The sequence below is a fragment of the Osmia bicornis genome, chromosome 1 (genome assembly GCF_907164935.1).
Source record: "Osmia bicornis bicornis chromosome 1, iOsmBic2.1, whole genome shotgun sequence".
Classification (NCBI taxonomy): Eukaryota; Metazoa; Arthropoda; class Insecta; order Hymenoptera; family Megachilidae; genus Osmia; species Osmia bicornis.
This window is the reverse complement of record NC_060216.1, coordinates 14,978,687-14,993,380: the sequence shown is the minus strand read 5'-3', so window position 1 is coordinate 14,993,380 and position 14,694 is coordinate 14,978,687. Positions and strand designations below refer to the sequence as shown.

The 14,694-nt window shown below is 32.4% G+C and overlaps 3 protein-coding genes across 15 annotated transcripts; 2 read left to right on the top strand and 1 right to left on the bottom strand.

Annotated features, from left to right (window-relative positions):
• The first annotated feature begins 450 nt into the window (after positions 1-450).
• On the top strand, positions 451-3,779 carry LOC123988380. 11 transcript variants are annotated; one of them, XR_006829969.1, is made up of 7 exons: positions 456-740; positions 902-975; positions 1,063-1,230; positions 2,061-2,361; positions 2,848-2,943; positions 3,056-3,220; positions 3,449-3,779. XR_006829969.1 is itself a non-coding variant. In XM_046288256.1 (6 exons), the coding sequence occupies exons 3-6, from the start codon at positions 1,168-1,170 to the stop codon at positions 3,061-3,063; spliced, it is 468 nt and encodes a 155-aa protein (XP_046144212.1). In that variant the 5' UTR covers positions 456-730; positions 902-975; positions 1,063-1,167; the 3' UTR covers positions 3,064-3,325. The 11 variants fall into 11 exon arrangements, 3 of the variants coding, with proteins under 3 accessions (XP_046144212.1, XP_046144207.1, XP_046144211.1); XR_006829968.1 differs by having other exon boundaries at positions 3,320-3,779; XR_006829973.1 differs by lacking the exon at positions 3,449-3,779 and having other exon boundaries at positions 451-740; positions 2,061-2,153; positions 2,209-2,943; positions 3,056-3,325.
• A 1,304-nt stretch (positions 3,780-5,083) lies between these two features.
• Positions 5,084-7,582, top strand: LOC114870875 (DNA-dependent metalloprotease dvc-1). Of its 2 annotated transcripts, XM_029176068.2 has the most exons (6): positions 5,084-5,269; positions 5,341-5,497; positions 5,566-5,726; positions 5,815-5,923; positions 6,001-6,120; positions 6,197-7,582. In XM_029176068.2, exons 2-6 carry the CDS (start codon positions 5,399-5,401, stop codon positions 7,562-7,564), a joined length of 1,857 nt encoding a protein of 618 aa, XP_029031901.1. In that variant the 5' UTR covers positions 5,084-5,269; positions 5,341-5,398; the 3' UTR covers positions 7,565-7,582. The 2 variants fall into 2 exon arrangements, with proteins under 2 accessions (XP_029031901.1, XP_029031900.1); XM_029176067.2 differs by having other exon boundaries at positions 5,084-5,497.
• Position 7,583: 1 nt separating this feature from the next.
• Positions 7,584-14,462, bottom strand: LOC114870874 (vitellogenin-1-like). Of its 2 annotated transcripts, XM_029176064.2 has the most exons (22): positions 14,136-14,462; positions 13,628-13,863; positions 13,325-13,570; positions 13,088-13,246; positions 12,836-12,978; positions 12,573-12,720; positions 12,306-12,490; positions 11,912-12,231; positions 11,649-11,824; positions 11,368-11,585; positions 11,081-11,297; positions 10,811-11,012; positions 10,518-10,734; positions 10,286-10,443; positions 10,064-10,206; positions 9,866-9,999; positions 9,647-9,773; positions 9,393-9,575; positions 8,983-9,312; positions 8,648-8,903; positions 8,251-8,530; positions 7,584-8,160 (listed from the first exon to the last, which is right to left on the bottom strand). In XM_029176064.2, exons 1-22 carry the CDS (start codon positions 14,146-14,148, stop codon positions 7,989-7,991), a joined length of 4,263 nt encoding a protein of 1,420 aa, XP_029031897.2. In that variant the 5' UTR covers positions 14,149-14,462; the 3' UTR covers positions 7,584-7,988. The 2 variants fall into 2 exon arrangements, with proteins under 2 accessions (XP_029031897.2, XP_029031898.2); XM_029176065.2 differs by lacking the exon at positions 7,584-8,160 and having other exon boundaries at positions 8,441-8,563.
• Positions 14,463-14,694: the final 232 nt, after the last annotated feature.

Below are 14,694 nucleotides of genomic sequence, written 5' to 3'. Positions count from 1 at the left end.
GAAGATGGTGGTGCTCCGCCAAGACTCGAGAACGATTCCGTGCACACGTGTTAAGAGAAAGCGTGGGATCCAGAGAAAACGTAAGACAACAAAAGATCTCGCGCTAGCGAGCCAAGGCAACCCTTAAGAGAATTTACGACCCTCTGTAAATAAACAGGATGTCGAAGAGACTTCGACAGTTTCAAGAACCAACATGATTTTCGTTACGAGTAACGAATTAGATACAGCCCGCAATAAATTAGCTCTTTAGAAATTTCAAGTGTGACAGTCTTATTTCTCCGGATTTCCAACTCTCTCCCAGCACGATCACCCGTGTTGAGAGTTTTACAGTATCTTATCCTTTGTCTGTACATTCCTTTGAATTTTGGCTCCTAATTTATGAGCATTGATATAACATTATGCAGACATGCTGCAGTCATACTCTTATGGCATCGTCGCCATATTACATTTCATTCAGTGCTAGTGATTACAAGCTTGCGGCTAAATTCACACGATATCACACACATACATACAAGCGAGGTTCGCAACACCTCCCCCCTTATACAAAAGGTGTTTCCAATGGGAACAGCTTTCCTTAAAGTGTTTACGCTAGCCTAAATTACATTGTTTGTACGGAAACTTCGCGTTGTCACACCCTTCTATACAAGCGATATTTTTTACGTTGCATGAACCATATAATAATACGTTGTAGATATTATAAGTTCTCAGGATACATAACTTAAACCCTAAAGTAAGAATAGGTAATAATTTTCCTTTTACTTTACTTAATGTACCAAACTAACGTAATATATTTAATGCACGCAATTTCTTAAGAAGAATCTGGTTTTATACAAGCTAACTCAAGTTTATTCGTGTGGACTATTTTTAATTCATTTGTTCCTATTTCTATCTCGACATTTAGGTCATTACATTTTCTTGTGACTTTGAATGGCCCTGCCAAATTGCAATCAAATTTCAAGATTTCTAGTTCTTTAGGTAAGTACACATTTTTGCTTACAATGAATCTGTGGGGTTTGTATTTTTATTATATAATATCTTGATCCTTTGTTTTTTCTTTTCTAGGTTTACTGCTGCTGCAGATTGCGTGTTTCTAATTCTGAAGAACAAATCATCCAATTAACCTAAGAAAGTACGTGGAGGTTCCTGCTTAAAAAAAACTCAGATGGAATGGTGGCTTTCACACCGACTACCAATTTGTGTGGGGTGAAACCAGTGGCTTCATGTACTGAGGTATTATAAGAAAATATACCGAATCTAATCCACTCATCTTTCTCATAAAGCACGGAGATCACCTTCACGCTGTACATCCATCGTGCAAGCACGTAAATCACACATGCTGGGCAATAGAATAGCGCAGACAGTGGCATGCTAGACAAATCGAGAAAGCGCGTACAATGATCGTGTTGGGATTGGTGAAAAACAAAACAAAACTGTTACGTCATTTCGTCTATGTAAGTCACTGTCTCCTGAATAGCAGTTTCTATTAAGTCGTGTCTTTTCATTCCTATCGGGCGTCCCCGATGTTACATCCCCAATGATACCGCTTTGCAAAAATCTGGGCTCCTCAGCCCCCAACAACAGGTCCCGGGCTGGAGGTTCGAAGCGGGGTGCTGTGGTATAGCCTATCCGATATCAACGAACCCACCAGAGCCCGGGCACCCCAATCACAACAAGCCCCTTCCGCATTACAAACAGCGTGACTCAGGTGGGAGATCCGAAGCGGGGTACTATTATATAGCCTATCCGATTCCAACGGATTCACCCGGTCCTGAGCACCCTTTACCACATGGACGACATTCCGACCGACTCCCGAGCGGGGTGCTTTTGTATCGCCTATCCGATTCTCGATAAGAGTACCTGCCGGTGCCGAACCACGTAACGGAGTCCTTTCTTTATCCAAACCATCTTTCCTAAATCCACTAGCGGCATCAAAAGGGGTTTCATTCTTTCTAGACACTTCTGTCTCTAAGGAGAGCGACATTTCCGCTTCGTCTGCTGTTAAATATGCGTCGCTGTCAACAGAACTAATGTCAGAATCGTCAATTTCTCAACCTTTCCAGAGTTTACGGGAGGCAAATCGTTGGCGCCTACGACATCCTCCCGCAACCCCCAAAAAGGAGAGGCGTCTGTGTCGTCTGTTTCAATTTAATTTGGTAAGTGAGCGTTATTCGGACAAGAGGACATTTGTTTCATTTGAGAAAGGTTTAGAGGATTGCGGAACAACGCATCGGCATTCAGCGAAATCTACCTTACAAACGTTCGCGTTTCCGATAAGAGGCTACGAAGATAGGGACAATCTTGACCCTTCGACCGTTACTGATTCTAATCTACGTGCAATGTCGATAACAGCTTCAAGATCTGGTATTTCTTGACTGTTTTTATTTTTAAGCATTATTCTTAACATTCCGTTCCGAAGGCCATTAATAAATGTGGCTATAGCCGTATTATTCAATAAATCAACAACACCGCTTAACTGTTCAGAATTGTACGTGTCCTTTGCTACTTCTATTCCGGTATTTAATATTTTACTTACTCGCGATCCGAAAACCTCTACCGAATCATTAGTTCCCTGTTTCAATCCCGTAAATTCCTCGTTGATACTATGCATGTTAAACGTACGCACGTATGCCCTTTTAAGTAATCCAATTAACTCATCTAATGTACTTGGTTCCCGGCGATTTGAAAGTACTAATTTTGCATGCCCCTCGATTTTACCACGAATTAAAAACAGAAGACCGGCTCTATCCTCAGGCTTTACTTTGGAACTAATCAGTTGACACTCCTTAATAAATTCAGTCAGAGAACAAGATTTTCCATCAAACTGAGGTATCAAATCCTTCACTAAAGAGAGACGAAGATATGACGCTGGAAGCATACTAGATGACTCTATAGAGGTTGGAGTATTTTTAGAAACAGCAGCAGCAAACGTAGTCGAGGACAAAGGTACATCAATTTCTGTGCTATTAAAGGGGATAGAAATATTATCCGTCATAACTGTATCAATCCCCTGGGATAACTGTCGAATTGGAACTAATCCTAATTTTTTCGATTGCAGATCGGTAGAAGATGCCCCGGAAGATGAAGAAAGTTCTGCATTTGATGAATCTATGTTTAATTCCTCTACCAAAAATGTATTTTCCCGCAGGCCGATTTTGCGACTCCTTTTGGCGCGCATATACTTTAACTTATACGGCGGCATTTTGTCGAATTATTTCTAACGGTAATTATAAAAATAATACTCTATAGTCCAATTACTTATAAGATAGACTTACAGTTTGGTAAGGCGATCGGCTAACGCTTCGCAATAAATCACGTTTAGATTTCACTTAACGAGTTTTCTATTTTCAAACACCAAACTCCGTCCGTCGGTAATCCATTATCTCGGTTGGCCTTGAATCACGGGGAGATCCTCTGGTTCTGCGATTTGATGATGATCTCTGTTTCCAAGTCGAAGAGAGGTCCAATGATGATGTGAACGAGGTGCATGTGATTCCGGTGGATGGCTTGCACGGCAGCCGAAATCACCTGTCTCCGGTATTCACCCTACGCTCTTGAGGAAACCGTGCCAAAACTCAAGAGGGAGAAGTTGCACTAATGTTAACAATGTTCACTTATATTATAAAAGCTCAATGAAGCAGTTCGTAAAACGTTCAGTTATTTATTTAACACACGCCCGCGAGCCGGCAAAGTTATTAAAGCGTACACAAGTCTAACACAGTCACTTTGTCTTGTTTTGCGTTATTTGCAATTACTACACTGAATACACCTTTTTAAAATTATGCCGTTTTGAATTTATCACTTTTAAAAGTTTATCCCTTTTTGAATTATCCCTTTTTTAAACATCCCACCGCTGTCACCAATTTGTTGCGCGTGGATTTCAGGTGTCTAGGGATTTTTGGATCTTTACTACGTGGGTAAGGTGCCCGTGGAGCGCTAAAGCACTCTGCTCGCGGCGCGGGTTTTAATAAAGTACACTTTATTATTAAAGGTAAAATAATAGTTTCTATTCCTTTATTATTTAGACTTTATCTTTTTATAAAGAATGTATGCAAGCGGGTTGAAGCTTTGAATCGTTCTGAGCTTGGCGGTGAAGATCCTCGATCGATGTTGGCTGCCATCCCCTCCTCGCTGGATCCTGAATCCTCCCTCAGGATCATCCCTGGTCCAATGGTGGTGGGGCCCATCCCTGTCCGGAGGCGGTCCCTCTCCCTGGCTTCGGTCCACCCTTGGGCGAGCGGAAGATGGTGGTGCTCCGCCAAGACTCAAGAACGATTCCGTGCACACGTGTTAAGAGAAAGCGTGGGATCCAGAGAAAACGTAAGACAACAAAAGATCTCGCGCTAGCGAGCCAAGGCAACCCTTAAGAGAATTTACGACCCTCTGTAAATAAACAGGATGTCGAAGAGACTTCGACAGTTTCAAGAACCAACATGATTTTCGTTACGAGTAACGAATTAGATACAGCCCGCAATAAATTAGCTCTTTAGAAATTTCAAGTGTGACAGTCTTATTTCTCCGGATTTCCAACTCTCTCCCAGCACGATCACCCGTGTTGAGAGTTTTACAGTATCTTATCCTTTGTCTGTACATTCCTTTGAATTTTGGCTCCTAATTTATGAGCATTGATATAACATTATGCAGACATGCTGCAGTCATACTCTTATGGCATCGTCGCCATATTACATTTCATTCAGTGCTAGTGATTACAAGCTTGCGGCTAAATTCACACGATATCACACACATACATACAAGCGAGGTTCGCAACAGTAATATTATGTTTTTAGCGGGTTCTCTGGGGAAACATGGGGTGGATTGGTGTCCATGAAGCGTGCAATCGCTCTGCTCACGAGGTGCGCGAAAAATTTAAGAAATATATGATTTCAGATACAAAATTGATCTGATATTCGAAAGAAAGCGCTTTCGCTGAATAAGTGCAGTGCTTTTCAATCCTTGGATTTTCAGCTTTCTTTCTATTTCATCACCTACAGTGATTCTTTAAACTTTAAATAATATATAAACTTTTGACGTTCTGGCAGTTTCAAATGTCGTTTATATATCGATATCGATACGGCATGCGGTAATGTCACCATATTTCTATATAAAGTTCAGTTCACGCGATAGTTAACATACACATGTCAAATTTAAATGCTCTAAAATGACAGTTTTACTATTTCCAAATGTGCTAATTTCAGTTCAATTGTAGACGTTAATTTGAATGTTATTGTTACGTTAAGTAATTTGTTGTGTATAATAATAAAACTTTTTTAAAGTTAGTAGATTTCTTCTTTGTTACATATATAAATACATCATTTTTAGTTACAATCTGTATATATTTTTCAGCATATAAATAGTGTTGATGGTATATTTTTAAAGAATTATTAGTACCTATTCATAAATTATGATAAAGTCAAAAGATTGTGATTTTGAATTAGCATATAAATTACATCAACAAGAAAATCGTTTTGGATTGACAGAAAATGCAATTTTACCTGCAAATGTAAGTTTATATTATAGTGATTTTTATACAAATTTAATAATATTTAGAAACATTGTATTTACTTTTAGAAAAATGGAGGGAATTATAAGCCCAGAACATTAATTGATCAGACTTTAGAACTAATTGATCCAACTCCTAATATACATACATTATTTGTACAATTTAATGAACGTTTCTTTTGGAATGTTTTACTTCCTGTTGAAGTTAAATGGAGCAGTAGAATGACAAGGTAAATGCTTTACCTTATTCTATGTTAAATAAATTAAAGTAATCATTATTTGTATAATAATTTAATTGTATATTTATTCTTGATATAGCTGTGCTGGTGTATGCAGTTTCCATCCTAGAAATCGACAATGTATAATTGCACTTAGTGCACCATTATTAAAACTTAGACCAAGGAAAGATCTTATTGAAACTTTATTGGTAAGATTCATATAATTATTTGGTAATTAAATATACCTATATATCAAATTTTTTCTAATCCATATATTATATTCTAGCATGAAATGATTCATGGATATTTATTTCTCACAAATAATAACCGTGATAGAGATGGACATGGTCCAGAATTTTGTAAACACATGAACAGAATAAATAAAGAAGCAGGAACAAAAATAACTGTATGTATCTATAATAGAATAAATACTGTAATATAATGTAATGTAATATTAATTTTAAAACTGCTTTTGTGTATAGATATACCATAGCTTTCATGATGAAGTTAGATTATATCAACAACATTGGTGGAGATGCAATGGTCCCTGTCAAAAAAGAGCTCCTTATTTTGGTACTGTACGTAGAGCCATGAATCGTGCACCAGGCCCATCTGATTTTTGGTGGAAAGAACATCAGCAAACTTGTGGTGGTCAGTTTATTAAAATTAAGGAACCAGAGAATTTTAAAGCAAAAGGTTCAAAGAAAGTAAAATCTACTCCCAAAAATGCTAGTTCAGCAAGCAATATATTTACTTGGCTCACAAAAACTCCTCCACCTAACACTGAACTCAAATCACTACCAGATAATCAAAAGTCATTAGATGAATTCAAAAAACTTGGAAATAACACAAATAATGTTCATGGGTGGGGTACAGGGGGGCCAAACACTGTAAATAATTTACAGAAATCTAATAGTTCTAATACTACTTCAGTTTGTAATATACCTAAATTCTCTTCTTCTGGAGTTCTTGGTGGTTCTAATACGGGAAAAAGTAATCTATTGAACAAGTTTTTTGATACTCATAGATCTAAGACAGGTGTTGTATTTTCAAAAAAAGCAATAGATTTGCCAATTGTCAATCTAACAACAAAAAAATCAAATAATAATAATAATCAGTCATCAAAAGAACCAGAAGTAAAATTCGTGGAATGTCCAATATGCGGTACTTTTATATTGAACAATGACATAAATAAGCATGTAGACCAGCATTTAATAGCAAAAGATGAAGAAACAAAAAAGAAAGAAGTTAGTTCACAAGGGAAAACGGATAATTTTTCACTTGTACAAAAAAGAAAAAATGATACCCCTATATTTTCAAATAAACAGCCAAAATTAAATACAGTAGAAAATTCAAGAAAAACTAATTGTCCTGTGTGTAGTAAACCTTTTGAACTTGCAAGTATAAATGAACATCTCGATAAGTGCCTTTTAGAAACAGATGAGCAAGCTAATAATTCAGTTACTAATTTAGATGATACAAACGATAAAAATGAAAGCATAATTTCTATAAGTAGTACATCCAGTACTGGTTCATCTCCAAAGGATTCTCATTTTACCCCAAAACTTATGAAAAATAATGCGACTGAAACTACCTCACACAATTGTTTAGTTTGTAATGCCTATATTCCATCTGGGATGTCGTTAATCGATCACCTAGAAGACTGTATTGGGAATGTTTTTAATGATGATTTATCATTATCCACTGACTGTGATAACGAAGAAATATCAGAAATATCCTCAGAAATATTGATTGATCAGGATGATAAGTATCCCTGCCCTGTTTGTATGCAATTAATATCAAAATCGCTTATGAATCAACATTTAGATGTATGCCTTAAAAGTACATAATTATAATTTTAAAAAATTGATACTTTATTTCATTATTTATATTCACTAATAGATAGGAGAAACTGTAGAAATATATATAAGTTTTCATGCATTATTTATTTAAACTTGTATTTATGTTCTTATAATTATATACTGCCATTTTATATTATATATGAATTAAATAAATATATTTTGTTTTATAAATCAGTGTTATTGCTACAGACCTATAAACAGTAAATGATTTAGTATAATATCTGTTCGTTCAAAATTTTTCATCCACTGCATCTTGAAAGAAATACAACTTCTATAACAAATTCTCTTATGTTATAGTCGCATAGAAATTAGTTAAAAGTAAATACTATTTCTAAATATATACTATATTTCAAATATTCTGATTGTAAATATATCAACACTAGTTGTACAACAGTTTTTTATAAATAAATCATCATAACTTTTCATATAAATTATTAGTATCAAGAGTACGTAACGTACATACACCACAACTGAATTCCAATAAATATGTTGGAAAGAGCAGAAGAATTTGTTCTTGTGTCCAATGCATGTATAAATAGAGATTTGGAACTATCAGATCAATAGTACTATTGTCCAACCTTACCCTGAAATAAAATGTCATACAACAATATAATCGAAATATTATGACATACATGTAAAGAAAAACAATTAATAAAAGATACATGAAAACTTACTTTTTAGATCCAAATGAGTGAAACATAAAGCTTTGTGGTAATGGAATATTTATTGAATTATTGTATAATGTTGCTCCAATTTGATTAGGTACAATTCGTACAGTATCTATTTCATCATATATGTTAACATTAACACCATGCAAGTTATTCTGTACTGTTAATGCATATCTCGGATCTTCGCTATAACATTGACCGAGCAACAAAACTTCACCTTTGTCGCGAAGCGGGTAACTTTCATTGTGAATAGTTCTTATAGAGTCTGGTGTCACAATACATGAGCCTAAATTTGGAAGTGATTAAGACAGGTAAGGTACTGTAATCAAATAGAACGAATTCTGCAGGTACAAACGATTAACTACTTTTTCAAAAACTAATTAAAAATGGTATATTAACTTACCAAAAAATGTCTTTAAAATTGATAAATCCATATATTTATGAACTCTGGTTCTGGTTAAAAAATAATCTATAAAATTATAGTTATATTCAATAACTACTTTGTCATTGTTGAGAGATAATTCTCCAATATCCGATTCTTTTGGAAATACTGCAGTTATAGAAAATTCTTTGGAAACAGGTACTGCACTACTGTTTCCACCAATGAAGTCATAAAAGCCACGCAATTTCCAAGCTAATCGTGTTAAGTATTCTGGTACCTAATTATTGTTAAACAATTAAGAATAGTAAGTATATATTTATTTAACAAGTATAAACAAAACATAATGCTTAACTTACATTTTCTTGTTCTGTAATAATTTGATATTTTCTCAAAGTTGATAATTCCCTTGATGCCTCATAACAGGCATCAGTATACGGTGTAAAACGTTTTCCCTTTGATTGTTTTCGACACTCTTCGTATGGCCATTTTGCTACTTTAGCATCTTCTAATTGTTCCTTACTAATTTCACCAATTAAGTTCAATGTGATTGAAGATCCACTACATTTACCCTTTGCTGTATCAGATAATCCCCAAACAATATTCATTGTGATCCTAGCAGGATCGCTAGGTTTAGTGCTTAGAAAATCCCATTCCCAAGGGATTTCTTTTTCTGCTTCCAAACAAAACTGAATAAAAATAACATATTATTTTGACAGTATTTTTTTTAATCATAGAGTATATCTTTAAGCTTTTAGATCGAATTTACCTTTAATACTTTTTCACCTGGTACGATTTTAGTTGCTTTAATTTTAATCATATCAGACATCCAACTGGTAATTTCATAAAGTCCAGCTAAATTCCATTGTTGCAATAATTGAGATGATTCTACATTGCGACGTGTTAAAGATAAAATATGATGATTGAGACCTCTGATGTATTCGAATTTTACCTTATGAAACATGTTTAACATATTATTTATACCCTACATAATTAAAATATACATAGTTCTTATATACTGACTTGAGTACGTGTTGTATCAATTGTACTAATATAAGCAGCTAAACCACAACTACCTTTTGGTGGTATATATGTATAATAGTCCAAAAAATGTAATGCTGTTAAAGCAAATTGGAGAAATGGCCAAATACTGAAACAATTCAGAATTAAAGTATAATTATTAATACATATGATTTATTAATATTTATAGTAGAGATAAGAATATATTCATATTTAACTCACTGATAATTATCGCGATGTGAAGAAAATACATCTCGTATTAGTTTTTCCCGAGATATTATATTTTCGCAATCAAAGAGTTTCACATGTATTTGACCCCCTAATTCCGCTAATTCTATTTGAAATAAATCTTTTTCCTATAGAAAAATTTGAATGAATTTTTAATGAAGTTGTTTAAATAAAGTTTCAACTACCATTTACCTTTTGTTTATATGTTGGTGATTTTGTAACTATGTATAATTCGGGACAAGTGGAACAAACTCGATGCAATTTTAACTTAACATTTGAACCTTTTATATTGGTTGATGTTCTAGCATGAGTTGTAATACCCATTTTAAGATGTTCTAGAAAATACATCATTCTTACAACATTATACATAATAGACCCTGTGTTTTAAGAAATATTAAGTAAAATCATTGATACCTCCTGGGGTATCATATGAAATAAAAGGACGATCTTCGAATCCAATTGTAATATTAACTGGAAGATATCCATGAATAGAATGTGCTCTTTCTGCACTATGCCATGTGTCAATTAAAGGATTATAATTTTCTATTAATTCTGTTTTATGAATAGATGTTCTAAAAGTAATAAATTTACAACATGAAATATTACAAGGGGAAAAAAATAAAGTTAATAAGTTATTATTTTGTACCGTAGTATGACATGGTTATTACGACCGATTGAACCATGAGTGAAATTCCCTCTCATTGAAAATAATGATGTTGTAGTAATTGCAAGTCTAACATTTGCTCCCAAATCTGTAGCCTGTACTGATTCCATTACTAATGGAATATTAATACGTTGATGATTAACATGAAATTCCATGTTTTGATATATATTATATATATTATCAGGTAAGGAAGAAAGATCTATAAAATTTTATGAAAAATATTATATTAACTTTCTAATATTATAGTTCTAAAATAATACAATTTGTGAACTTACATTTAAACCCTTTGATGATATTTGTTTCATTTAAATGAAGGCACAAAACTGTTTTCTCCTGAATACGTGCAATTACTTCTAAATGTACAGGTCCATCTTGCTTCTGATCTAATTTAAATTGTTTTAGTATATCTTTTATTTGAGTTGGACTATCCATATACGTTGATAATGAATGTAAGAGACCTTCAGCTTTGATGTATAACTATATAATATTTAAATTATTATTACATAAAAAGTTATAACTAAGTAGCTCTAAAATCAAAAACTTACAGACACATGGTTGATATTAATTCCATTTCCATAAGTATTCACTGTTACATATAAAACCTCAGGTATGTTTGTCAAAGGGTTAGCAATGACAATACCGTGTATCATAGCACCAAATTTTCTATATGTATCTTGATAATCAAATAAATAATTTCCAGTAATTATATATTTATTTTTCATTGGCCGAAGTACTCGAGTAAACTGTGTAGCTATTGTTCCGCTGAAACATAGTTAGATATGAAAGATATTATAATGAAAACAGTATATGTAGCAATTTTATTAATACATACATATGAACATAGCAAGGATGCGTAGTATGTTCCACAGATTTTAAAATAGTATAAAAATAATTATACAAATGTTGATCAAATATACTTTGCATGTACCAATATAATGATATTAATCTATTTGGTGTAGGGCTAGAAATAATGAGTAATGTCAGTGCAGCTACTCTCATTTCTAAGTGTTCAGTTCTATTTATTAAAATTGGCCAATAGACTGGATATATCTATAATAAAAACAAAAAGGTAATGTTTAATAAATTATTAAACTATGTAAATAAAGTACCTACAACATCAGGTCTTAGAGGAGCGGTTGGAAGTGATGCCCATGCAGCAAGTACCCGAAAATGACGTGATTCTGCATTATTACCGCTAGCAATAGGTTCTAAAAATTCAACAACTCTTCCCAATTGTATATTTGCTAATCCTTCCAGCCAGATCATTTTCTTTTCATATTCCTTTGTCTCTATGAATGATTTATTATTATAATGATAATAATAATAATAATTTACATAAAATTGGTAATTGATAATTCAAAAGTATTATCACATACCTGTAAATTTATCAAGATACAAGCGTACATAATCATCTAACATTTCATATGGACAATATAATAAACATGTCTTATAAATCAATGTACCATACGTAAGAATGGCAGTATTCTGGACCTCAATAGATATTTTATCTGGCAAATTTAAAAACGTTTGTAGATTGACTAATAACTGAATATCAGGTTTTCGTATGTGAAATGGCAGTTGGGTAAGAAGCTGAATTGCAGACATATCCGAAACTTTTTTATCTTGAATTAATTCTAATATAAATAATGCAGACTCTTTTGTGCCAACTTGTGGAAGAGCTTCAAGAAACATATTTCTAGAATAATGTTAAAAGAATGAAATAGTACATGGAATACTAAATTTGTTCAAATTATTTGAGTTGCTGAATACCGTATTGTTTCTTCTTTATAACTTGTTCCTGAAATCTTTGTATATGCTTCACGTAAATCAGCGACATTTAGCATCTCAAGATAGTAAAGTAGTACACTGACTGTTGTGTTATGTAAATTACCAGCCTCTGTATCTAAACCAGGATTTTCAAGTCTCTGACTTAATCGATCTAGTAAACTTCCTATCTGTAACGTGAAAATGTTATTATAAGCTATATATTATTTATTTTTTCAATAAATTTATTACAATTATAGAAATGAAACTTACAGATTTTAAAACAGTATTCTTATCAGGAGTACCTCTGCCTTGGGTGAGATCTAATTCTGGAAGTTCATGTTGTAGAACTTTGAAATGTAAGGTTTTAATAGGTATTTTATTTATTGTATCTTTCACCGAAATTAATTTAAAGATTTGTCTGTATACCAAGAAATTAATACAAAAGAAGTGTAAGTGTGATATAAATGATATGAAACCATTTTTCTTTGTATTATAATATCCTACAGTAGGAGTATTTTTTCTTTTTAACATACCTAGTAAAGTGAAATTGTGCTTCTCCAAAACTTTGAAAGGGTTGAACATATATACCTCCAGAAGCATTAACAAATAAAATTTCACTTAAAAGTCCATTTATATTAACTTTATATAATCTTTCACTGGATTTTAATATTGGATTCTAAATATAAATATTTATTTATTTCATTGAACAAAGATTAATAAGATATTTATGTAAAGCATGTCATATTTAATGTTACTTTGATTTGTATGAAAAAAAAAAAACATACTTGATCACCATTAGGACACAACATTTTGGGAACATTTGACCATGTATAGTGAGGATGCCCAATACAAGTACGAGGGTCTAAAAATTTCCTTATTAGCCATTCTTTTTCATCTTCCCGATTAGCGACATATTCAATGTTACATTGGCCATAATGGTTTTGCTATAATATACAGATATTTACAACAATTAAAATATTTTTCATAGTATAAAAATACCTATTACACATAGAGTCACTTACTTCAGTTGAATGAAATGCTATTTCTTTTTCTAAAGTTGTCAAATCTAATTGTAAAATTCCTGCTATACTTCTTTTTATATTTGTGGACCATGCAGATGTAGCTTCTGTGCTAAAGTTTTCAACAAGGCCATTCCTATATGTAACTTGAAATGGTTTCAATAGCTCATCTGCATCATCAGGAATATCTTGATCTTCTTCTTTCATTTCTTCATCACCATTCCACATAATCATCTTTAATAACTGCAACTATATAAAAATATTAATACATTATGAAATCATAATTTGAATTATTATGAAATATACCTGCATTGTAGCAACATCTTGTTCTGTTTGAATTATAAGTTTTCCATGGAATCCCCATGAAGATGATGCAGTAGCTGGTAACAAAACTCCAGAACTTGAAAGTGCACTATAGGAATAAACGTATTCCTTTCCTGATTGAAATACACTATATGCAACACAATTATTACAAAATAGAAGAAGCACAAATATAGTACTTCCTAATTTGTGCATTAATATTTGTAATACATTATTAGTATCTGTAAAAAGAGTTTAATACATACATAGAATATTTTTCATTTAATAGTTTCTTAAAGTTATTAAATCAATTCATGTTATTTAAATAATGTTTACATTATACAAAACGTTCTAAATACTATAAATATTTATAAACGTTTGTCTTACAATTTCAAATAGCATGTATTGAAATTAAAAGAATTTATCTTAAATGTGCCAACAATAGCAGTGCTTATTAATATACTTTACTTAACAATTTTAATCCAAATTATAAATAACAATGCTTATTTTATACCTGTGACTTTCATGGTGTATAATGGTGGCTTAACAAAAGTGAACTGAGTTCATAGAAGTCAAGAGATGACCCTAACTGCCCCTATCTCTGTGACCCATGAACACGTTCTCACCATATGTGTGAGTAAAATTTATCTCCTGTCTAAATTATCTTTAATCATATAAATCAGCCTATTACACTTTCTTTTGTATATTTTTATACAACATACAATTTATACACAGTTTTGCCTTTAAAAAATTACGGTTGTTCTTTAGCATTAATTTAAAATAAAATAATATAAAAATTTAATTAATGTTAAATCTTTTCACAGATTTTGATAATATCTATATTAGTAATAATTTTATTCATCATAAAATGTAATAATAAACTATAACATATTATTCTATAAATATATGTATACAAATTATTCTATTCTTTTCTTTCTAAAAAATATTTATATTGTGATGATAATGTTAGAAGCTATGGTGGAAACAGAAATATAGATAACAAGACCTCTGACCGTATGATTGTCAGCTTTATCTACCGCATCATTGAAAAAAGGATTTCTAATTTTTTAATG

What these genes read in the sequence shown, in the direction of transcription:
- LOC123988380 (XM_046288256.1), top strand. Translation starts at nt 1,168, where the DNA reads ATGGTGGCTTTCACACCGACTACCAATTTGTGTGGGGTGAAACCAGTG. An exon ending in CAGTGGCTTCATGTACTGAG is followed by an intron (nt 1,231 to 2,060) that starts GTATTATAAGAA and finishes CAACCTTTCCAG; the next exon opens with AGTTTACGGGAGGCAAATCG. An exon ending in GATAACAGCTTCAAGATCTG is followed by an intron (nt 2,362 to 2,847) that starts GTATTTCTTGAC and finishes CCTTCACTAAAG; the next exon opens with AGAGACGAAGATATGACGCT.
- LOC114870875 (XM_029176068.2), top strand. Translation starts at nt 5,399, where the DNA reads ATGATAAAGTCAAAAGATTGTGATTTTGAATTAGCATATAAATTACAT. An exon ending in ATGCAATTTTACCTGCAAAT is followed by an intron (nt 5,498 to 5,565) that starts GTAAGTTTATAT and finishes ATTTACTTTTAG; the next exon opens with AAAAATGGAGGGAATTATAA. An exon ending in AAGCAGGAACAAAAATAACT is followed by an intron (nt 6,121 to 6,196) that starts GTATGTATCTAT and finishes TTTTGTGTATAG; the next exon opens with ATATACCATAGCTTTCATGA.
- LOC114870874 (XM_029176064.2), bottom strand. An exon ending in GCACAATTTCACTTTACTAG is followed by an intron (nt 12,721 to 12,835) that starts GTATGTTAAAAA and finishes CTTGGTATACAG; the next exon opens with ACAAATCTTTAAATTAATTT. An exon ending in TCACATCGCGATAATTATCA is followed by an intron (nt 9,774 to 9,865) that starts GTGAGTTAAATA and finishes GAATTGTTTCAG; the next exon opens with TATTTGGCCATTTCTCCAAT.